We start from the raw sequence: 24,819 nt of genomic DNA, 5'->3' as shown, positions 1-24,819 counted from the left end.
TCGTGTCCCAAAATGTGTTTTTTGAAGCTGGTGGTTTGGGAACCACTGTACTGTCACCAGTCTACGCTGCCTCCCTGGGATTGCTGATTTTGATTAACTGCATCTAATTTCCACGAACCAGTCCTTTACAGAAGCCTCCCACAAGATAGTGCATGATAGTCGGTGCTGTGGAGGATAAAAAAGAAGTAGAAAACATGGCTCCTGCCTACCTAAAACATTGAGAGACTTATACAGTGGCTGGACTGGGTGTGTTTAGTAGGGATGACTTTGTGGTAGCACTGTACTTTGATTAGGGTTTTTTGTGGAAGGAAGAACAGAAATTGATAGAGAAGAAAGAGTCTAATTTGGCTACAAAGGTTTGGCAGTGGAAATAAGACTTATGGAATGGTTTACTAACCCTTCTTTATTTCAAAACACAATTTTAAATACTTCAATTCAATTCTCTCTCAAACACACACGAAATTACTAACCTTCTTCATTCATGGCTTCTCTCAGAACCTGAAGTTTCTTTTGTCTTTCTCGGATTCGGTCCAAAGCACTTGATATTGCTGAGGAGGTGGGCAATTCTTGTGTGTGAAACACTGGATCCATTTTCTGAGGGCCAAAGATATCCAAGGCCATGCTTCCATCTGAGTATCTTGCCTCCTTTTTCCTAGGAGTAGTTGAAGTCCGTACTGTTACCGCCTCAGGCAGACAGTGTTGGTGTCTGTCAGTCTCCCCAGAAGAGATGTCTCTGTCACCTGTGCAAAGCAAGTCCATGGATGAAGCCCAAATCTTCTTCTTGGGAAGCGCATCAATGCCAGGGATAGCTTTTTTTTCTGGGCCACTAGTTTTGAACTGGTAAGGGGAGCAAGAATTTTCAGAATCTTCATGTCCAGAGTTATTATCTGATGAAATGTCCTTGAAATAAACTTCTTCATATTGTGTGTCTCTGATGGACAGAAATCCCATAGATTTACTAAGCCCTTTGTTAAGAAAGGTCTGATGAGAGAACGGAGACTTGTATGTGTCTAGTACATCAGAAGTAGAGCTTCTTCCTGGAATGATAAGAATCTATCATGTATGCACAGAATTTTTAGAAAATAACTGGAATGTAACCTTACTATTGACAATGAAAGTGGTGGCAATTTCCTAATTCTCCGAATGGAGGAAGAGAGATGAAATGGGATGGTGGTGATGATAAGGGAAGTGGAAAGAGATGTTATGTTTGTATAACTTTTCATAGTTCAAATGTTTCTAACCTAATGATATCAATAATATATTGAACTTACTTCTTAAAGTAGCATTATTTTATATTCAAAGGTGAATGATTTGATTTTAAAAAATAGATAAGAGTTTCTGATACTAACCAGTTTGGTAGAATATTAATTATTCATGAAACGATTTGGGGTAATAATAGAATATGTAGTATACTCCTTTAACTTCTAAAGATATAATTCAAATAGGTATTATTTCAATATAAAGCCCTGCCATTTTCTGGTCATTTAAATAAACATATTCAAAGAAGAAACAAAGAATTCTTGCTATATTCTGGATGGAAAAAAGATTGTAGTATTTGGAATTCTTAAGTATCAAAGTTTTATTATGATTAGATATGTTTTCAGAAAATTTGATTATGTTTGAAATCCACACAATTTGACTGTGTTTAAATTATGTAAGAAACAGTTTTTCCACGGCAGACCATCATGTACTGAAATAGTTTTTCCTCTCGAACACAATGTATCAATATTTGTCAACTAGAAGAAATTACCCATTCTTATTTATGCTTTAGTCTTTGATGTAGTTAAAACCAGTATGCCATTCTAATTTTTTTTAAGGCAGCAGTCTAAATGCATTGAGGCGCAGCAAAAATGTCCAACCAGAAATTGTTTGAATTCATAGATTCAACAACAACAAAAATCACACATATATATGGCTCCATTATTAAAAAGAGAAATGTAGAAAAATATAGTTACTAACCCAATAGCCCATAAACACTGAAGATTTCCTGCGTGACCTTCTGTGATCCCTCTTTAATAACCTATTTGCTATGGTTACAATGTAAAATGATGACTAAACCTTCATGATAATAATAAATTGCTTATTGACTCATTTGAAGAAGTCAATTGCTTCTTCAGGGTAACAACTATAAGCTCTAATTCCCTGACCACGAATTTTACCTTCATAATCATAGAAAAGTAAGTTAATTTCAGAATGGCAACACATAATTGCTTGAAAATTAGATTCAAATGTTTTCTTGGAACTCATTTTCCCCCTGAACATGGATCCACTCAAGTGCAAATAAGGATAACATCGCCTATTTGGGGGCACACCATCTATAGCAGCGGTCCCCAACCTTTTTGGCACCAGGGACTGGTTTCACAGAAGACAATTTTCCCACATACTGGGGGAGGGGGATGACGGTTCAGGGGGTAATGTGAGCGCTGGGGAGCAAAGGGGAGCGGCACATGAAGCTTTGCTTGCTCGCCCACCACTCACCTCCTGCTGTGCAGCCCAGTTCCTAACAGGCCATGGACCGGTACCTGTCCGTGGCCCCAGGGGTTGGGGACCCCTGATCTACAGAATACTGGGAAATATACCACACCACATCTAGACACATAGATTGCCACAGACTTTAGATTCTAATATAAAATAATTTTAAACTGATAAATATGTCTATCTTACAGTATTTCAGTGGTGAATTACATTCTTAAACCACATATTGACTCATTAATTTAAAATTGTATTAAATATAAAGAACAAAGATACTCTTAAAATTGATAGAATACAATAGATAAAAAATAAGAATTGAAAGGATTTACAGATCATAGAATCACAGATGAACTCAACAATCTGCCTTCTTTTACTATCTTGACTACCAACAAGTAGTCAAAACTTGGAGAAAATCAAACAAGTGAGTATTTTGGCAGCACCATAAATTCACGGTCAACCACTTTGGACACTCAACATCATGTGCTAAGAGTAAGTTCACTCACTTTCCACAACTGATTCATTTTTCCTCATTCTTCAGATTTCCCACCTTAACTCTCATCTCTCTTTGCCTGATGAGCTGGTCTCATATTCCACCAAGAAAATAGTTGTCAGAAGACAACTCATTTTTCCATGATTAATTCTACATATCCACCCATGTCTGCAATCTTTTCCCTACTGTCTCAAAGGATGAAATTTCTTAATAAAGGCCAATTCCCGATATATGTTCAATTCCTCCCTCCTCTTAGTTTATCAAAGATTTTATTTCTTTGGTTAATTAACTTCTACCCTCTCTGCTTCCATCTTCATTATCCCCCATTTCTACTGAGTCATTCCCATTAGTACACAAAATGTGCTCTAATATCTCTATAACAAAACCAAACTAAACAAAACCTCTCCCCTATTACCACATTTCCCCTCTAGCTACTGCTGTCTCCAATTTCTCACTTCCCATTCATTATTCTACCCACTTTAGTCAACTTCCCATTCCTCTACGCCTTGGCAACTCTCATCATGTATCAGTGATGATACCCACATTACCAAATCCAATGGACACTTCTGCATCCATTTCTTACCTACCTCTCAGCAACAACTAATAGTGATGACAATCCCTTAACGAATCATTTTCCTCTCTGTACAAGCTTGGTTTCTTCCTACTTCTCAGACTGCTCATTCTAAGTCTACTTTTCCTCCTCTACTGGATATCCAAATGTTGGCTTTCCTCAGATGTCAGTTTTAGAACCTTACCTTTTCACTCTTTCCTTATACAATTTCACCTATTAACAAGGCTTTAAATATTATCTACATACTGACAACTCCCCAATTTATTTTCTTGGCACTGATCTCTTCTGGGAGCTCCAGTCTGAAACAACTGGACCTTCTACTAGTATATCTCAGAAGCACCACAAACTGAACATGCTTAAAACTAATCTTTTGCTTCCCATACCCAGAGATGTCCATTTACCCTGGTCTTTCCAACCTGAATGAGTGGCACCATTATCCAACTGATGGCTCAAAACAGAAATACGGGTACCCTCCTGAAACCCTTCATCTTCTTAATTCCCCATATCAAACCCATCAGAAAGTGCTGGCTATCTAAATTCTCAAAGATATGTTACTCCGTTATTTCCAATTCCACTGGCATCACCCTATTCCCAATTAACATTATCACTTGACTATATAACTGCAATGGCCTCCCTGCTTCTTTTTTCATCCGACTGCCCTCCACCCAGCAGCCAGAACTAACTTTTAAAAACACATTCCATGATGTCACCATCCTGCTTAATAAGTCTCAAAGGCATACTATTGCACTCCAAATAAAATCTAGACTCCTTTTGGGCATGCCACTTGAATCCTTTTTAGTCTCATCTCCACTTTCCTTATTCCATCCAGGCCACAGGTTTTTCTCTGTTAAGGTCTCTTAAATGTTAGGACCTTTCTTATGGTTAGTTGTTTCTTATTCTATAGTTTTATTTTAAATATGACTTCTTCAGTGAAGCTGACCACTATTGAAATAGATCACTTTCCAAATGTATCATGAGTCTATTACATTCGTAACGGTATATTATTCTCTTTTAGGTCATTAGTATTTACCAGCTATCTATTACTGGGCCATGGTATCCTAAAAGAGCCATGTCTTCTCACTTGTCATATGAAGCTTAAAACTAATTGCTAATAAGGTGGCTCTTGGACAACTATGGCTTTATAAACGCTAGGTTTTTATTGTCTTTATAAAAATTAATAGATATAAAATATTTCAGTTCATGGCTATTAAAAACTTCAGAAAGTTATTTTAAATTCTGCAGGGTAGAACAAAATTATAATGAAAATAATTCATTTAAAGTTTTATATTAACTTCCTACTCTGTTTCTACAAAATATGGCTCATTTTGCTTTATATGTTTGGAAATCACATTGTGATAGCTAACTTAACATCTCATGACTATTACTTATAAAGTAATGATTTTGAACCACAATTCTCTTCTAGTAGCCAACAGGACAAAGAAAGGCATGGTAACATAGGAAGAGAAGTGAGAAAGTAAGATGGCGGGGGAGGGAAGGGAGAGGGCAGTGATACTCTTCAGGAAAACAGCAAAACAACTGTGGAAGTGTGAAACAAGGTTCAAAGTGGTACGTATATACTTGTTACAAATGCTCTAAAGTAAAATTGTAAGAGCTATGAGCTACAAAAGCATTAAAGGGAGAAACTGAGTGTGGATGACCTTTTGAAGGAAAAGAAAGGAAGTGGTAGGAAAGATGTTTTGAGCTAAGTGGTTTCTCCAGTGGATCTTCTAGCCTAGGACTGCTTTTCTTTGATTTTGGGGAAAAAAAGGAGACATATCTTTAGGTAGAGACACAGAGAGGTGGATTTCAGCTGGTTATAAACATACTATTCTTAAATCACATATTCCTAACTGGCTGGAGTCTCAATGCGTTTTGTCATGTCAATGATGCTCACTATCTTCAACTACACAACAAGATATGTAATTGCCTGATTAACACTTCACAGGTGGATAAAATACATATGGCATCATACACAGCAATATAGTATCATGGTTGCTTTGTGCTGCTAAAGCACTAGGGAAAAAATTTCACTAATCTGGGAATTCAAAATTAGAGTTCAAATATAGCATCTGGACATATAAATGAGGAAAAACATGGAATTCTAGGCCCTCTTATTAGATGCTTCAGTCTAGTAAACAAGTGAAAACCATCTACTGTTAATACCAGTGTCACCTCAAATAACTATATTTGAGACTAGACAAAACGCAATTTCTTCAGATGCTTTCCAGATCTTTCCAAACATGTGCCCAGGCTATTATAATTACTTTATTAAACAAGCAAAAAGCAGCACTGAAATCATTAATTAAGTTCACCTAATAGCTATGCTCACTACTCATTTTGATCACAGGAAATTAAACTAATGGTATTTCTGAAAGCAATGCCATTGTAGCTACTTTTTAAAAGATTTCAGGTGGAGCTTTCTGTGGTATTTTCCTATCCTGGCAGAGTTAGAAGCTCCTTCATCTAAACTCACAGAGCATGCTGGACCTCTATGAAGACATTCCCTCACTGTATTAAAATTAACCATTTTATTATATATCTGTCATCACTCCTACTCATTTCCTCACCCCCACCCCCAACTGGAACAATAACGTAAGGGATCATGTCTTACTTGTTTTTGTATTTACTGTTCCTGATAAAAGAAATTCCAAAAAAAAATGCTTGCAGAATGGACTGGTTATATAACTTTTGAAACCTTTTAAAGTCAATTTAGGTAGCATAATCTACCAGAAAGATTACTGTCAAAAGATGGGGTTTTAACTAGCTTTGTCATTCAATCCCTGAGCTGGGGCAGGCCACTTAATTTGTTTCTCACTTCCTCCATCTACAAAAATGTGGATATAATTTGTTATGTCTTCTTCTTAGAGGTGACAGGATAAACGAACTAACCCATTTGAACTATTATGAGCTCTTCTGAACAAGTAGCAACATAAAGTTCTAAATTTTGTTTCTATTTTATTTTTCTCAGCATATAATTATCTGAGGGAGAATTTAAGTTATTTTGAGAGAAAGTCATAAAACCAGAAATCAAAAGATCTCCTGGTAAAGTTTTAGATTCTATAATTTAAAAAATCAAGTTATTCAGAACAGAACAATTAGTGACTATAGGTAGATTTTTCCACCTTTAAAGATGCTCTGAGTTCGGAAACAGTTTACAGACAACATTAGATTACATACAATTATAAGTATTCAAATTTAAAATGAAACCACAAACATTTTCTTTCAGAGGGTGCGTAGTTTGCTAAAAAGTAAATGGCAAACAATAAATAAATGTTGAAGAGCTATGAATAAAAGATTTTAAGATCATAAAGAGTATTCATAATATAACATATTCCATTTATTAAATTAAATTGAAAAAATCTTCCTTGTAAAGTACATTGTGTTTTAACTATTTTTGTTATTTATGATGAACATTATCCTTAATGGGATATCATCATTCATCTTTCTCCTCACACTGAATCTCAAAAAATTCACAGCATCTCTTAGAAGCTAACTTCAAAATGACATTTCAGTATTAAAAGAGGCTCCCCGATTCCCCATCTGTCTTCACAAATGTGTTCAGGTACATAAAAAAAGAAACATGATATTATCAATACGCCCAAGTTCTGAAGCACTATCATGCTGATCTGATCAAGGTGTAGGTTTCCACCTTAAGCTTTCTTGGCAGGAAATGTTTGATTTCTTTCTGCTTAGTGAAGCCTTTTATCAGCATTGACAGTATTATATAACAGAGTGGAGGCACACAGCCCACTAGTTTAGGCCTTAGCTTCTGTAACAGATCTCAGAGGTAAGATGTAAGGAGAGACCTTTTATGGTCATTTACTCATAAATGAAAAATTTTATTGTTAAGTTTTAGTTGAACAATCAGATCACTTAGATACGAGGCATTATGTCTAAAATTGCTTACTTCTTTTAATCTAATTCTGTATCTCACTGCCCATCTTGACATTTTATTTATTGAGAATAGTGGTCAGGAGTGTAATAAACTAAGTTATCACTACATAAAGGCTTTAGGTTGGTCTGCATCAAAGAGAATACCTTACTACTAACGTAATACGACAACGCTGCGTTGCTGCAAGTGACCACTGACAGTTAAGAACTGGCACTGCCCAAAGGTAACACCAGTGTCCTAGAAGAATATTTCTTCTTCATGAGTTAATTTTTTTAATCTTAAGAGTTATATTAATAAGTGTGTGCCACAGACTATTAGTTCCTAATTGCTTCTGTCTGGTAATGTCTGTAATTAGTATACTGTGTGGATTCTGTCCTTGAGATGTGGTTTTACAAATTTATTAAAGATAAATTAAAAGAGACTTTGAGCAGTAATATTTTCCTTACTGCTTAGCAGTAAGCAACGGCTAAGACAGGCTGAGGATCCAAAAGGCTATTGTTTCTTTAAGTATAAGGACCTCTAGTTCTACCCCAACTACAGGAACTAATTTAGGTTTATCCTGAGTGACAAATTGTAATTCCTTACAAATTCTCTTGAGTTTAGATATTGGAGAGATTGTACTCTCCAATAAGAAGATAGGATTATTAGAGGATTAAAATCTATGGACAGTCTATTTACAGATTTCTCTGTTAATTTTCTTAAGTTACTACAGTCACTTCTAGGTTATCTGCATTTGGACAGTCTATTAGTCATAAGAATTCTAGAGCACTATTAGACAGTAATACTAAGTCTTAATATTACAAAAACAAAGTCATAAATAAAAGGCATTAATACTTTGGTTTAAAACTTCTGATACATTTGTTGTTATAATAAAATAGTCTAATAACATGAGCCAAGATGGTGAACTAAACTACCAGTTTATTTTTTACTCTGCACACAACTTAAGGCTTAAAATAGGCTATCTAAAAAATTAAATCATAGTCTCATATATTTTTTTCAGAACCATTAACCAGAACCATTTTATTACAAATGCATTACTATATCTAATATTTTTATAAAACTTTTTCTCATACTCAATCAACAAACATTCATTTAACACATACAAAAACTAACATGCTTAATAGTGGATTTTCCCCATCTCTAGCATCTATGTGTCCAGAAAGCTTAATTTTGTATATGGTTTTCACAAATATATGTATATATGTAAATGACAAGTAAATAACCTGCTATTTAAAATATGCTATAGATAAAATGTATAACCAACAAGGAATTACTGTATATCACAGGGAACTCTGCTCAATACTCTGTAATAACCTAAATGGGAAAAGAATTTGAAAAAGAATAGATACATGTGTATGTATTGATATAAATGAATCACTTTCCTGTACACCTGAAACTAACACAACATTGTTAATCAACTATACTCCAATACAAAATGAAAATTAAAAAAATAAAACAAAATAACTTACCAGTAAAAAAAAAAAAAAAAGTATGTTATAGAGTTGGCATAGATTCATTTCAATCTCTATTGCTACCTCTAAAATGTTACATAACAATTGATGTCTGAAACAATAAGACTCTGAATCATTGAAAGTAATATAGTCTAAACTATGTTAACACTTGTGAGTCTTTAAAATTTGATAAACTAAATATGGCGGGGTGATCTTTTTCTGCAGATTCTGTAGATTCATGATGAAGAGGGATAGAATGGGGGGGTCTCATATATTTGGGAACATTTTTTATTCTTAGAAAAAACAAACTATCTTTAAAAATTAATAATAATATAACATATTTACTAAATCAACAAGTAACAACCAAGCATACAAACTTCAATTTCATATCCTGGCCACTTAATGACAGCAGGAGATGACAGAAGGGAACTACAAAAAGAGAGAAAGAACAGGAAAGAGAAATAAAGAAGCAAGGAGGAGGGGAGAAAGGGAGATAAGAGGAGAATAAGAAGGGAGGAAGAAATAGAAAGATGATAAATAAGAGAAACAAATCATTTCTTTTAAATCTAACGTTTACTTATTAAAGTATTCACTGTGGACCTCCCTGGTGGCGCAGTGGTTAAGAATCTGCCTGCCAATGCAGGGGACATGGGTTCGATCCCTGGTCCGGGAAGATCCTACATGCCGTGGAGCAACTAAGCCCATGTGCCACAACTACTGAGGCTGTACTCTAGAGCCTGAGTGCTGCAACTACTGAGCCCATGCGCCGCAACTACTGAAGCCCTCATGCTCTGGGGGTCACGTGCTGCAACTACTGAGCCTGCGTGCTGCAACTACTGAAGCCCACGTGCCTAGAGCCTGTGCTCCACAACAAGAGAAGCCACGGCAATGAGAAGCCCGAGCACCACAACAAAGAGTAGCCCCCAATCTCTGCAACTAGAGAAAGCCGGCACACAGCAACGAAGACCCAATGCAGCCAAAAAAAAAAAAAATTCATTGTGTCTCCTTGAAAAAGACTCATTCTATTCTAAAACAGGGAATTGATTCAAAATTTGATAGATTAACAAAGTGCTGCTATTCTTAGCACCAAGGTTCACATGATATCTTACCTCAAATCCTAGTATTGTTTTAAGATAAAAGAAAACAGATTTTTACCTATGAGAGGAAGGTGTCTATATATATAAGGACGTAAGTATAGTAAGAAAACACAAGGAAGGGTTAAAAATACTTTTTTTTAAATTGCCATCAAAGCATTGTAAAAACTAAGTTAAGCAAAGTCTGCCTTCTTTTCTGACCCATGCATAAACTAATAATATATGTATTAGAAACAGAACTTTATGTAACCCGAAGTAAATTGACTATATTGATGATATGAAAGCTAAGTACCTTTTCAGAAAAACAATCCTTATTCTCAATAAGTAAAATGAAAGTACCAAAACAGACACAGAACTAACTGCATTATTACAGAATCACTCCATTAGAAATGATTTCATTGCTTTTCTTTGACTTCTTAAGATAAACAGTACACTTGCTTAGGGCACATCCTTCCCTCTCAGACATGAGGGTTCTGAATTCTGCAAAACTTTTAGTCCGGATAATCAAATGTCTATATTTAGTTTTCACAATGAGAGTTTCTCATAGGTTTTAAATAAGATAGCTGTGCTCTGATTATCTAATTAAGCAGTTAAACATCTTAACATTTTAATCTGACTATATCAATTAGAATGTTTTATTAGAATATATTTAAGCAATATTTACATTTACTTTAACCCCAGCTTCAAGACTTAAGACAATAAAATATTTCACCCACAAAGTATTTTTGTTAATGTTTAAATTGTAATTATCAATATTGCTTGATGAAAAGAGAACAAAGATAATCAACAAAAACAAAAGTTCATTTTATAAATAAGCCAAGCTTGAAACTTACCACTGAAAAATAAACTTTCAGATAAAAATTTAGTTTTTCTACTTCCATTTCTTGTGTTTTGAATTTCTATTCATTTCCTTAAAAAATCAATTTAATAACTATGTAGAACCTATAATTATCTAATGCTACTGGCAAATAGCAAGACCACTCTTCATCAGTCTTTACTTAGTCAGCATCATATAACCTAAGTTAGTATTTGGTAACTCTTAAGTCATGAAATTCGTTGGTCATAAAATCAATTTAGTGGGGTGCGATTAGCATTAAAAAAAGAAACAGAATAGAAAATAACAGTATGCAACAAGAATAATGTTGCTTTCTGAAACCTTTGTTTTAGTAGCATTTATGTTCATAAATATGTGTTTTGTCGTACTTTAAAATGTATTTTTAATACAAAATACCATGATAAAGTAAAAAATGATATTATTGCTACAATAACAATACTGGGAAAGAAATTATTTACCATGGTGTCCTGATTGTATTAACATTTTCTGCATAACTATCATGGATTTATATATTAATACACATAGCATTCCTTATCTGTACGGTGCCTCCACTTTGCACACTTATGATTATGGTCACAATTACCAGATTTCCAAGCTAGGTTAAGTATGATTTTGTAAAGGAAATAATAACTAAGGTTAAAGCCTAAAAGTTTCCTATTAATATACTCTTACCTGTTGGTAATCCTTTTCCTCTCAATCGGTCTCGGATAGTCTGGCTTCGATCAGGCTTTTGCTCACTGTTACGGGAAAGCTGATCCGTCTGTACATAGGTAATCAAAAGTCAAGTTTGACAATAGAATCTCCCTTTTATTTTCATGGTAATTGTCTACAGAATGACACCAGTTAGATAATTTTTGGAGAGGATAACATTTAAGTAAAAACACTCCACGTCTGCTATTGTTAATATATATTCCTTGGATAAGATTTATGTAGCTTAGTTTTGGCCAATTCATCTTCAGGAAATAAAAGCCAAGAAACATCTGTCAAAGACTAATCTGCTAACTAGGGAACAAAATTAGCCAAATTAAAGTAGTTAAAATGAGTTCCATTTCAAAACAACACACTTGAAGTATTCTTTTTTTTCCCAAACTGATAACCACTTTCACCTCTCAAGTGTGACTATAATTTTAAAACCATATTAATTCTGGTATGATAAAGCTCTCTCCTAATTGCAACTATGCACTGAGGGTGCTGATTTAAATTATTTTCGAAAATAATTTTCTAGATTTTGCCTGCCAGAAATTACATTTGAGAAATATTTTAGACTAAATAGACATATTGAGGGATGACAAATTTAAATCAATGCTCTTTTGAGACACTTTAGAACAAAACGTTTAAGTAGTCTTAAACTTTAATAACTTCAACTGAGGGCACTTGTTTAAAATAAAGCACATCAAATTCCACATTACAAGGGGTGAAATGTTAGAATACTGAGTTTATTCAGCTGATCAATTAGAGGAGAAACTTCAAGAAATAAATGTAAGGAGAGAGAATGAAGAGAAATTACTTAACTCTGGCACCAAGAACATGCACACTTATCTGTTTACACACACACACACACACACACATTTTAATATTCCTCCATGAGTGAAACTTATTTAAGTATGCATTAAAAATCCATTTAAGGTAGTATTCGAGGTATTATGCTTCCTACCTATAAGAAGACTTAAATGGAACTATTTCTGAAATGATGTTATCATTTAAATTATACTGGTCCACATTGCACTATATTGGCAGTAACTGAAGAGATAAAATCCTGTATCATCTTTGTGAATTCCTGCATTGACACTACTATTAATAATAGTTGTCATTTACTGAGCAATTACTATAAAGCAGGCACTACCTTAAGGGCTTTACAATACTTTATGTTAATTATCTAAAAACCTCATGTGGTACATATTATTATTATCTTCATATTACAATAAAGGGAGAAATAGCAAGGAAAACTTCTAAGGACCTTGAAGCAGCTCATCAACATTGAAATAATTATTTGCAAAACTGTTCAGTAATATGGGTGGATGGTATGTACCATTATTCCTATTTTACAGGTAAGTAAAATTGAGGTCAAACATGCTATATAAATCAGTGGAAAAACCAGGACAACTAAGCTGGACTACTGACTTTTACTCTATGCTAATTAATTTTAAGTAAGTAAGAATTACAGTCACTTGTAGTGAATTTCACACTGAGTGAAAGACTAACTCGTTCTATCAGCGACTGGAGGCAATGACAGCTTCCAAGGAGCATAATGGCTGAGAGCTAATGGCTTTGGGGTCAGAGAGATCCAGATTCCAATTGTGTCTCTGTCATTTACCATGTGTATGGCCTTGGGCAAGTTATTTAATCTATTTGAGCCCCAGTGTCATTATCTCTAAAATGAGGATGAAATTATCTCTTGTAACCTGGGGTTGTGATGAATAAATGTGAAAAAGCACATAAGTCATTCAGCACAGTGCCTGGCACAAAGTAAACACTTAAAAAATGGTAGCTGTGGGCTTCCCTGGTGGTGCAGTGGTTGAGAGCCCGCCTGCCGATGCAGGGGACGCAGGTTTGTGCCCCAGTCCGGGAAGATCCCACATGCCGCAGGGCGGCTGGGCCCGTGAGCCATGGTTGCTGAGCCTGCGCGTTGGGAGCCTGTGCTCTGCAACAGGAGAGGCCACAACAGTGACAGGCCCGCGTACCGCAAAAAAAAAAAAAAAGGTAGCTGTGAGAGTTACTTCTGCCCAGTGATGTCCAGGAGACTGGCAAGAGCAATGGATGAGGGGAGTGTTATTATTTCTACTTAGAAAGGCAGGCTCTCTACATGCTGATTCCAACTGACCTTTCTATTCTTCTCTCCCACTAAATAACCCCACAGCACACCCCATATCAGACTTATTACTGTTCCTCAAACATCCTGCTCTTTCCCATCTCACAGCATTTGTCCAAGTTTACTTCCCTCTGCCTGGATTACCCTTTCTATCTAGTCTACAGGATCTAGCTCAAAGTGCTATCTTTCAACCCAGTCATTACTTGTATCCTTTCCCCTCAAAATCTCATAGCTTTTAAATCCCTGGCTGATTAATAGGAAACATAAGTCCCATAAAGTGAAGGAGTTAGTACAGATCAACATTCCTCAGAGCCAGTTTTTACAGAATATCAGTATTATGAGAAGATCTGTGAAAAAAGGCCAATATAAGTTTGGGAAATGTTTCACCTGTGTGCCTATCCCTCTTGAGGGTTAGTAATACAACTTAGTGTATTAAAGGCTCTGGGAAGTTCTATGGTGAAAATATACTTAATTTTCCTAAAATAGTTTTTCCTCAACTTTATTTGACCATAGAGAAAATTTTTTAAACAAAAATATATTTCAAAATATCTGGGAAACTTTGGTCTGAATAGAAGATCAAAGTTTTAGTAGCTTTATCTTTGTTCCAAAAAAAAAAAAATCACGTACAGGAATATAAACAAATAAATCAGCTCTAGTTAAGGAGGGGAAATAAACAGCCGAGAACTCTCTTCACTTAGCCTCTACTACCTCCCTTCCTCTGACTACAGAATCGCAAAGGCTCCTTGGGGTACAGTTTACAAACCATCTGCCTAGAAGACTTTACGAGCCTGTTTCTTATCAACTGGCAAAGCATGTGGAATTTGGATATACCCCTGCCAGCCATACGACATCCTGGTTAAGATGGCAGAACTAAACCCTTAGGGATGAGGAATTAAGAGGAAGCCAGCAAGAACCCTGTGTGACAGTGGTAAATCTAATCCAAAGCCTACATAAAGGAGGGGGACTCAGGCACCATAACCTAAAGGGTCAGAGCAGATAAAGTTTAGACCTACATCAAATATCAAAAACCAAGGGGGGGGGGTCCCAAACTGGAGCAAATGGGATAGAATATAGCTTAAGAAATGCAGCAATGGGACTATTAAATATAGAGATTGTTAGTCCTGGGATTCTTCATATCTAAGACAAGAGAGAAGATAAAGGAGTCCCAGTTTTGGGACAATCTAGTAGGGATACAAGCATGCATCCCTCTTACATACCAGGTGCCAATGTCCAAAGAAGGTAGGGAGGGTTTGAGAATACCTAAGGGGTCCAGACTAATAAGTGAGCAAGAAAGAGGTATAAAGCAACAGAAAGTGCACTTAAATAATTCTAAAACCCATTTTGCATGTCCATACGACTTTCACAGTAGGTAGAATCACTTACTGAAAGCTCCATAGGAAAAGATGTAAGAAAAGAGTCAAGAAGACTTCTCAGCTCTAACATGCTGTGATTCTATAATACCTGATAGAATAAAGTTCTAAAAAAAGACTAACTCCCATAAAATCTAGGAGACTAAATTATTGCAATGGGTTTCTAGATTTTTAAGTACTCTTTCAAATAAACAATTAACATTAGAACCTGAAATTCAATCTCCTGTTCCTAGTCTTCACTGAGAAAATGCTATCCACATTTAAAGAAAATTTTGTGAAATGCTACTAAATTTTAAAGTATGACTATAGGAACCAATTGGAACTGTGGCTTACCCCAGAAAGATTTCCCAGAACCAGTTTTACCAACTGCTTCACGTAGGAAAATGAGGGTGCACAATTGCTATTCCTAATGTGGGCACTGCAAGCGTCCAGGACAGTCCGAACAGAAACCCGAGCATAAATAACATCCTCACACATTCCAAGCAGTATACTGTTGAGATGATCTCCAAGCTTGATAGGCTGCATACAAAGAAAGAAAAGGTAATGTTGGCAAGTGTGAGTAAATCTAACTAACATGAGAGAAACCATTCCAAGAGTCACAGGAACCACACCAAACACACCTGGAGGAAATAAATTTCTTACCTAGTAGCATGTATATTTGACTGCATTTTACATTTTTATAATCCAAAAATTTTATTAGCAGAAGTTGGTTAACAGACATCTCCTAAGGTAGGAGGTATTATAGAAAAACTCTGAGGTGTTTTGGTATGATTAAGAAATGGAATGTTTTGGTTATCCAAGTATTTTGGTAAGCAGTTTATATATATACACTACTTGGGGGGAATAAACAATTTCCTAACATTTCAAAAAAGGAATATATTTGATATATATTTAATGTAATTTGACACTCATGATAACTTAGAAGAGATTTCAAATACTGCAATGACTCAAGGTCATTTAAATGTAAGTTGTCATTATGCTGGTGAAACAGAAGCCAAAATGTGAGTTTTTTTTTAATTAGTTGACATAATTTATAGAATATTATATCTAAATGTCCAATAATCATACCAAGAAATGCAAATTAAAACCACAGAAAGAAGTCACTATATATATACTCAGTAGAATGGTTAAAATAAAGGACTGATAATACGAAGTAGTGGTGAGGAGAAAAGCATTGCTTATGGGAGTTTGAACTGGTACATCCACTTTGGTTTAAACCATTGCTTTACCTGTGACCCTTCCCTTCCACTTCTCATCCATTTGGGTATTATATTTCATCTTTTAGAGCTCGCTTAGCAGCAATGTCCTTTAATAAACCTATTCTAACCCTCCAAGTCTAGTTAGAGCCTCCAATGCTTGGTTTTCCATAGCACCCTCCATTTTCCCTAACATAGCATTTGTCACATTGTGTTGTAACTGGTTATTTTGGTTGTCTGTACTTGTGATAGGACTCCACAGACATGGAACATTATATTCTTAGTGTCTGGTACAGTGTCTGACATAAGGTAGGTGCTTAATAAATACTTCTGAATTAATTATTTCCAAAACAGTTATGATATCTGACAGTGAAACAGAAGTAAATGTTTATACTTCCCATCCAATTTACACATTATAGATACACTGACTTTATTTTCAGTTACCAGAAAAGAGAAAGTGTTAAATTATAGGCTGTGATCACATTTTACATGTAAGTTAGGTTCTATAAAATGACCCTATTATTTCCAGTAATAATTTCTCATTTATATTTATAGAATTGAAACTGAGGAAAGTAAATATACAGTATTTTTCATGATGTAAAATGAAACCAAACCAAGTTGAAGACTATCATTCATTTTTCATTGATCTTAAGATGTCTGAATTTTAGAATATAAGCCTAAAATACTTACTGCTTCTTAATTTGATTAAAAAAAAAAAACCAAAAACACAGTTACTTTTGTTTGGAATTCTAAATGCCTAAAATGACACAATTCTGTATGCTACATCTTTGATGAAATACAGTTATTTTTAAATTTTTGATTATAGTTATTACTATGTTTACTATCGTGTCTTCAAGAGATCAGTTATTTTAGAAAATAAAGACTAGAAGCAGCCCAATGATCATCAGAGTCTAAGGCCCCACAAAGTGTTACTTTAATATCTGTGTCTGCTGCTGCAGGAGTAGTGAAGTATGATTTTGAAGTGACAAGAGAAAAAGTAATGAAGTAAAACTCTGAGACATAGTTAGAGCTACTATTATTCCTACAGTTTTTGCATCAAAAAAGGTTATCACTTTCTGTTCAAGAATGAATCATCAAAGAAATTTACAATCCCCCTTTATCAGTCATTAAGTTAAAAGAAATAAAGTGGACTCCCATTTCTCTTGCTATAATTTTGAAGAGGCTACTATATTTCACAGAGTGTACTGTTGAAACAGGTAGTGACTGCTATAATTCTAAGAACAGTCTAAGAAAAATAATTTCTTTAGTACTTTATTATTTCATTCTGAGAGTATGACATTATTAATGTGAACAACCAGTGTAGAAACACTGGTGTGCCTGACAACACACTGTAGAACACATAAATACAAAGAACTTCTTAAAAAGTGTAAAGTTGTACAAATGTGACAACTTGACTTACTTGGCTCTGAGGTACTTCATGATCAGCCCCCCAATACAATGTCATTCCAAGAGAATAAATATGGATCTAGGAACAGAATTTAAAAAAAAATCATTTTATGTAAAAACTTAATTTAGCAAGTACTATATATTCATGACTTTGCTCCAAAGAAAGTGCAACACATGATTTGAGAAAATCATCATTTCATATTTTGCATTAAAGTATGTGAGAGCTTAAAACAGAAAATAAGACTGGAAATGATCAGAACAGACTTTTTTTTCCCCCCGCAACTTTCTAGACTGTCTGCTATGAGTAATCATTTTTATTAGTTCTTATTTAAAGTTTCTTTATGAAAGCTCAAGCAAATATGAATAGTCTTACTTTCCCCTTCTTTTACAAAAGGTCAGAAATTTAAAAAATTACTCGACACCTTGCAGTTTTAATTTAACAAGACAGACATTTCCATATCAATGTTTATAGATCTCATTCTTTTTACTGCTGCATAGAACTCCATTTTGTGGCTATAGCATTGTTTACTTAACTGATCTGTTATTAATGGGCAATTAGAATTTTCCTAAACTTTTGCTATTATAAATAATGTTTTAGCAAACAGCCTTGTGATGTCATTTTGTACATGCAGGTATTCCTCTGAACTGACTCTCCTAGATTATGAATAAAAGAGTAAATCATCTATAGTTTTGATATATTTTGTCAGATTTTCCCCACAGATGTTTTATCATTTTGCATTTCTACCAGCAACATATGATTTTTTCACAAGCCTTATTCATAGAATGTGTTATGAAGATTTAGATTTTTACCAAACTGAAGAGAGAAAAAAAATCTCATTGCAGTTTTGATTAGCATTTTTCTTACTAAGAATGGATGGGGTAGCAATAGATAGAGGAAAAAGTTGGGTCAGAAAAGATTCCTTTTTCATTGTTTGTTTGCTTCTTAAAGACTGAAAAAAGGACAACATATTTTTATGCTGGTAGGAATGATCCAACAGGGAAAACTGGAACTGCAGGAGAGAGAGGAGACTGTTGGGAGAACACTGCTGAGTAAGTGGGAGGAAGTGGAAGCTAATGCACAAAGGAGTTGGCTTGACACCTCTGTCACAGTTCTTCTGAAGTAGGGAAACAAAGAATATGAAAATTTATGTAGGTAGTCCAGTTGTGGGATCTTGGGAGAAGTCTCCTGATCGCTTCTACTATTTTTCCCCTGTGAAACAGGGAGCAAGATTATCAGCCTGAAGTGAGGACAGTTAATCCTTATAAGTAATCATTTTCTAGTTCTCCTGTTAAGTGATTTCAGAGCTAGACTTTTAGCCCATCTCCACCAGTACTGAATAATCTTACCACGAGCATTTTTTTGCACCAATCTTACTCCAGGGCCATCTTATTTTCTTGTCTTTATTTTTTCTTTTCATTTTGCCCTTATTTTCACACCTGTATTTTTTAATTATACAAGCTGTCTCGAATCCTCTTTAGATATAGGTGAGGTAAATACAAATAAAACTGGGTATCCTTACAATCTCACAGCATTTTAATCTATTCCTAGTATTGCCTCCTAAATTATTCCTAAGTTACAGATTAGTTGTTCCTCTTTTCAAATATTTTCATGGCACCCAATTTTCAAAAATCCAAATTCTTTTTTTTTGTGGTACATGGGCCTCTCACTGTTATGGCCTCTCCCGTTGCGGGGCACAGGCTCCGGACGCGCAGGCCCAGCAGCCATGGCTCACGGGCCTAGCCGCTCCACGGCATGTGGGATCTTCCCGGACCGGGGCACGAACCCGTGCCCCCTGCATTGGCAGGCGGACTCTCAACCACTGCGCCACCAGGGAAGCCCCCAAAATCCAAATTCTTTATGATGATATGCAAGGCTCATTCTGACCTGCCTCTAGCTCCATTTCCAGGTTTTTAAGTTTTCCTTCAATTATCACTCCTTCCTCTATCACACTTAACACTTCAGAACTACTATATAATTCTCTGTTGGCAAAATAAATCTTTCTCTTTGCCAGCGTTTCTTGAGCAGTTCTTCCTACCAAGAATTTCTTTTTTCATCTGTCAATAAAAGTTCCACCCATTATTGATAGTCCAGAAATGATGTTATCTATTATGTATGTTATACAAATCTTCTCAAACAGGATAAAGCATTCTCTCTTATATGATAGTTATTATTTCATTTGTATCTCCAATGAAACAGTTAACTAATACTACCTGTAACATAGTTAAGATGTGTCCTTGTTTGTCTTCCTTGAGAAAGCCTTTTAACACATCTTAATATCCCTCTTAGCAGTTAACACAGAACTTTTACATAATAGATATTCAATACATGCCTACTGAATTCAATTAAATGTGCATAAAGTTCAAGGCAGCATGATGTAGGCTATTTGTATCATATTTCTGTTTAGAATTCAAAGAACCTCACACGGGAACACGTTTTCAAAGAGTCTCATATATGAAAAACATTTTTCATACCTTTAGCAAAAGTGACTAACTGCATACTCAAATATATTTCTCTTAATATATTAATTTTGATTGTGATCCTTTGAGATACTGGTAGTATTTTAAGATTCTTTACTACATTTACTTGTCAGGAGGCTAATTGAGTTATTTTATTTTAATAATTTTTATACAAGACTATATAAAATTATTAACATCATTTTTAAAACTAGGTTATAAAATTATACATCTGTTGATCATTTATGTATATAGTATAATGATTAATTTTATATGTCAACTTGACTGTACCATGGGATGCGTAGATATTTGGTCAAACATTATTCTGGGTGTTTCTGTGAGAGTGTTTTTGAATGCAGACTGCTCTCCCCAATATAGGTGGTCCTCATCCAATTATTTGAAGGCCTGAATAGAACAAAATCGTTTACCCACCTCCAGGTAAGAAAGAACTTTCTGTCTGACTGCCTTCAAACTAGGACATCAACTTTTTCTTGCCTTTGGATTTGATCCGAAATACCAGCTCTTCCTGGGTCCTGAGTCTGTTGGCCTTCATTGTGGAACTACACCCTCAGTTCACCTGGTTCTCAGACCAGAACTACACCATTGGCTCTCCTGGGTCTCCAGCTTGCTGGCTCACCTTGCAGATCTTGGGACTTGTCTGCCTCCATAATTACATGAGCTAATAAGACTCTCTTTATATACACACACACACAAACACACATATCCTATTGATCCGGTTTCTCTGGAGACCCCTGCTTGATACATATAGATATGAAATATCTATATATAGAAAAAACATGCAGAAATGATAGTTGCTATTTTATTAGGATAGTGCTTTATGGGTTCAAAATTTTTAATATTGTAAAAATCATTTAAAATTTTGTTAAATAAATAACTCCAGGTACATCAGATCTTTGTTAATGTATAATAATATCTGGTATCTAATATTAGAGAAATATTATTAATATTTGAGAAAAAGTTTGTACAGTATACAAAGAAAAATGCTTTACTCTTTTACATTTATTCCAAAATAATCTGTAAAGTAAATATGGATAATACTTCCATATACATTATTCATAAGCTAAGAGTTTTTACTGTTGATGCAACCTGAAAAGATACAGGCAGAAAGAAGATCAGTGATACTACGGTGTAACTAAATTAACACAGTAATGCTGCAATACCACTGAGAGCCCTTAGTTCACCTGGCTGATAAGTAGCAATGAATGGGTTATAGTTTAGTTACAGTCATTATATGGAAAGGAGAAGGTCATACAAGGAGTGATTATTCAAAAACAGGCAAGTATTTGGCCTTCATATGTTTCTTTGGTTTTTACATAAGCAGAAAAAAAGGAGAATAAAATGGCCCATATTAAAAGAAGTCAGGCATTAGAAGTTTTTTTTAAAAAAAAGGTTTTGATCTGCCTCTCACTTCTACTGCATATTTATTTAGCTTCCAAGGGAATTTTTTGCTTTGTGATCTTTGCCAAGGCCCTATTTGTATCAAAGATATCAGTACCTATCTGTTCCTGATGGATAGTACAGAGAAAATCTATTCCTTTCCCTTAGTGTAATAGCAAGCCAGGATGGTTTCTTGTAGAAGTGGCTGCTTTTGATAATGATGATTCATACACAGGGTTAAACGATAAAGGAACTGGTTCTAGAAGATACCATTATAGAAGAGCTAATTAACTATCCATTTAGTCGTTCAACATTTTTTCTGAAAGTCACTAAGCTCGGGATTGTGGTAAAATATAAATATCTCATTCTGGATCAATAATACTACCATATACTAATACATAAGAATATCAACAGCAAGCATGTACATAATGTTTACTGTGTGTCAACCTTACAGTTTATACTTCAGCTTATTCAATAACTAGAGAGAGAGAAAGTAACTTTTGTCCAAGGTCACACAGGTAGTTAAGTGCTAGGGGCGGGATTCAAATTCTGGCTCCAGAGCCATATTCTTGACCTCTAAACCAGGGCTTATACTCCTCTGTACTACTGACATTTGGGATCTTTGCTGTGGACAGCAGTCTGTGGATATTTATCCTGTGTAGGATAACAGTAGTACCCCTGGCCTCTACTCACTAGATGCCAGTAGAACTACCTTCCTCCTCTTCCCCCTGCCCTCCCACCGGTTATGACAACTAAAAATGTCTCAAGACATTGCCAACTGTCCACTGGAAGATAAAGCAGCCTCTGATTCAAAACCACGGCTTTAATCTGCTGTACCTTTCCTAGAATCAGAACTCTAAGAAGAAAGCTATATGAATATATATGTATGCATCTATTAAACAAAGTAGAAGTGGTACATTTGTGCTAAGGAAATTCAAAAGGACAAGATTACTTCTGATTATAGAAGAAATTTAAAGCAGGGGGAGTTTAAGCTGAGGTTTGAATGTAGGTTATGTGTCCCCTCTCTCTGTGTTCTCTTAATATTTTGTACAGATCCACTATTACTGTACATATTTCCATTACTATTATTATTACTATCATTAATTTCTTTTTGTCTATCTGTCCATTACACTGCTGGCCCTTTGAGGTTAAGGACTATTTCTTTCTTTTTTTTTAAATGTATTTATTTATTTTTGGCTGCATTGGGTCTTCAATGCTGCACGCGGGCGCAGAGGAGGGGCTACTGTTCGTTGCGGTGTGCGGGCTTCTCATTGCGGTGGCTTCTCTTGCTGCGGAACGTGGGCTCTAGAGCTCAGGCTCAGTAGTTGTGGCACAAGGGCTTACTTGCTCCACGGCATGTGGGATCTTCCCGGACCAGGGTTCGAACCTGTGTCCCCTGCACTGGCAGGCAGATTCTTAACCACTGCGCCACCAAGGAAGTCCCAGGACTATTTCTTATTCATCTTTGTAACCCTATGGCCTAATATATTGTAGAATATATAAGTTCTCAATAGATGCTGATTGAAAGAATGGTTGGTACATAAGATGTGGACATGTAGAAATGCAGAAGAGCACTGTTATACAAAAGAGTGAAGCCAGCTTCCCTCTTTGTTTCCTGGTGCGCGAGGAGAGTGGATTAAGAGCGCTGCTTAAAGGAGCTCCAGACACGGGCGCGAGCTGCGGCTAGAGAGGGGCATGAGACACTAAGGCTGCTGCTGCCGCCACCAAGAAGGCTGTGTGCAAGCACAGGTCACTCTCCACACCTCCCTTCCAGGGAGACTGTGCAGCCCGCCACTGCCAGGGTCCCGGGATCCAGGGACAACTTCCTCGGGAGAAAGCACGGCGTGCCTCAGGCTGGTGCAACGTCACGCCGGCCTCTGCCGCCACAGGCTCACCCCGCACTCCCTACCCCTCCCTCCCCACGGCCTGAGTGAGCCAGAGCCCCTGAATCAGCGGCTCCTTTAACCCCGTCCTGTCTGAGAAAAGAAGAGACGCCCTCCGGCGACCTACACGCAGAGCCGGGGCCAAATCCAAAACTGAACCCCGGGAGCTGTGCGAACAAAGAAGAGAAAGGGAAATCTCTCCCAGCAGCCTCAGGAGCAGCGGATTAAATCTCCACAATCAACTTGATATACCCTGCATCTGTGGAATACCAGAATAGAAAACGAATCATCCCAAATTGAGGAGATGGACTTTGAGAGCAAGATTTATTATTTTTTCCCCTTTTCCTCTTTTTGTGAGTGTGTATGTGTATGCTTCTGTGTGAGATTTTGTCAGTATAGCTTTGCTTTCACCATTTGTCCTAGGGTTCTATCCATCCGTTGTTTTTTTAACTTAAAAAATTTTTTTTCTTAATAATTACTTTTTTATTTTAATAACTTTATTTTATTTTACCTTACTATATTTTATTTTCTTTTATCCTCTTCCTTTCATTCATTCTATTTTATCTCCCTTTTATTCTGAGCCGTGTGGATGAAATGCTCTTGGTGCTGCAGCCAGGAGTCAGTGCTGTGTCTCTGAGGTGGGAGAGCCAATTTCAGGACACTGGTCCACAAGAGACCTCCCAGCTCCACGTAATATCAAATGGCAAAAATCTCCCAGAGATCTCCATCTCAACACCAACACCAAGCTTCACTCAACAACCAGCAAGCTAAAGTGCTGGACACCCTATGCCAAACAACAAGCAAGACAGGAACACAACCCCACCCATTAGCAGAGAGGCTGCCTAAAATCATAGTAAGTCCACAGATAACCCAAAACACACCACCAGACGTGGACCAGCCCACTAGAAAGACAAGATCCAGCCTCATCCACCAGAACACAGGCACTAGTCCCCTCCACCAGGAGGCCCACACAACCCACTGAACCAACTTTAGCCACTGGGGACAGACACCAAAGACAACAGGAACTACGAACCTGCAGCCTGCAAAAAGGAGACCCCAAACACAGTAAGATAACCAAAATGAGAAGACGGAAAAACACACAGCACATGAAGGAGCAAGATAAAAATGCACCAGACTTAACAAATGAAGAGGAAATAGGCAGTCTACCTGAAAAAGAATTCAGAATAATGATAGTAAAGATGATCCAAAATCTTGGAAATAGAATGGACAAAATGCAAGAAACATTTAACAAGGACCTAGAAGAACTAAACATGAAACAAGCAACGATGAACAACACAATAAATGAAATTAAAAATACTCTAGAAGGGATCAATAGCAGAATAACTGAAAGAGAAGAATGGATAAGTGACCTGGAAGATAAAATAGTGGAAATAACTACTGCAGAGCACAATAAAGAAAAAAGAATGAAAAGAACTGAGGACACTCTGAGACCTCTGGGACAACATTAAATGCACCAACATTTGAATTGTAGGGGTT

General features: G+C 36.1%; 1 protein-coding gene across 1 annotated transcript in view; it reads right to left on the bottom strand.

The window, feature by feature from the left end:
* Positions 1 to 24,819, bottom strand: part of PTPN13 (protein tyrosine phosphatase non-receptor type 13) — a gene marked incomplete at its 5' end in the record, with an annotated part of 176,769 nt that overhangs the window by 118,666 nt on the left and 33,284 nt on the right. Inside the window, 4 exons of the mRNA XM_082838934.1 lie at positions 471 to 1,037; positions 11,478 to 11,565; positions 15,318 to 15,503; positions 17,601 to 17,666. Of these exons, the coding sequence (XP_082695060.1) occupies positions 471 to 1,037; positions 11,478 to 11,565; positions 15,318 to 15,503; positions 17,601 to 17,666 (907 nt within the window). The remainder of the gene's footprint in view (positions 1 to 470; positions 1,038 to 11,477; positions 11,566 to 15,317; positions 15,504 to 17,600; positions 17,667 to 24,819) is intronic.

Source organism: Leucopleurus acutus, assembly GCF_964270905.1.
Source record: "Leucopleurus acutus genome assembly, chromosome: 4".
NCBI lineage: Eukaryota > Metazoa > Chordata > Mammalia > Artiodactyla > Delphinidae > Leucopleurus > Leucopleurus acutus.
This window is presented reverse-complemented; position numbering and strand designations above follow the sequence as displayed.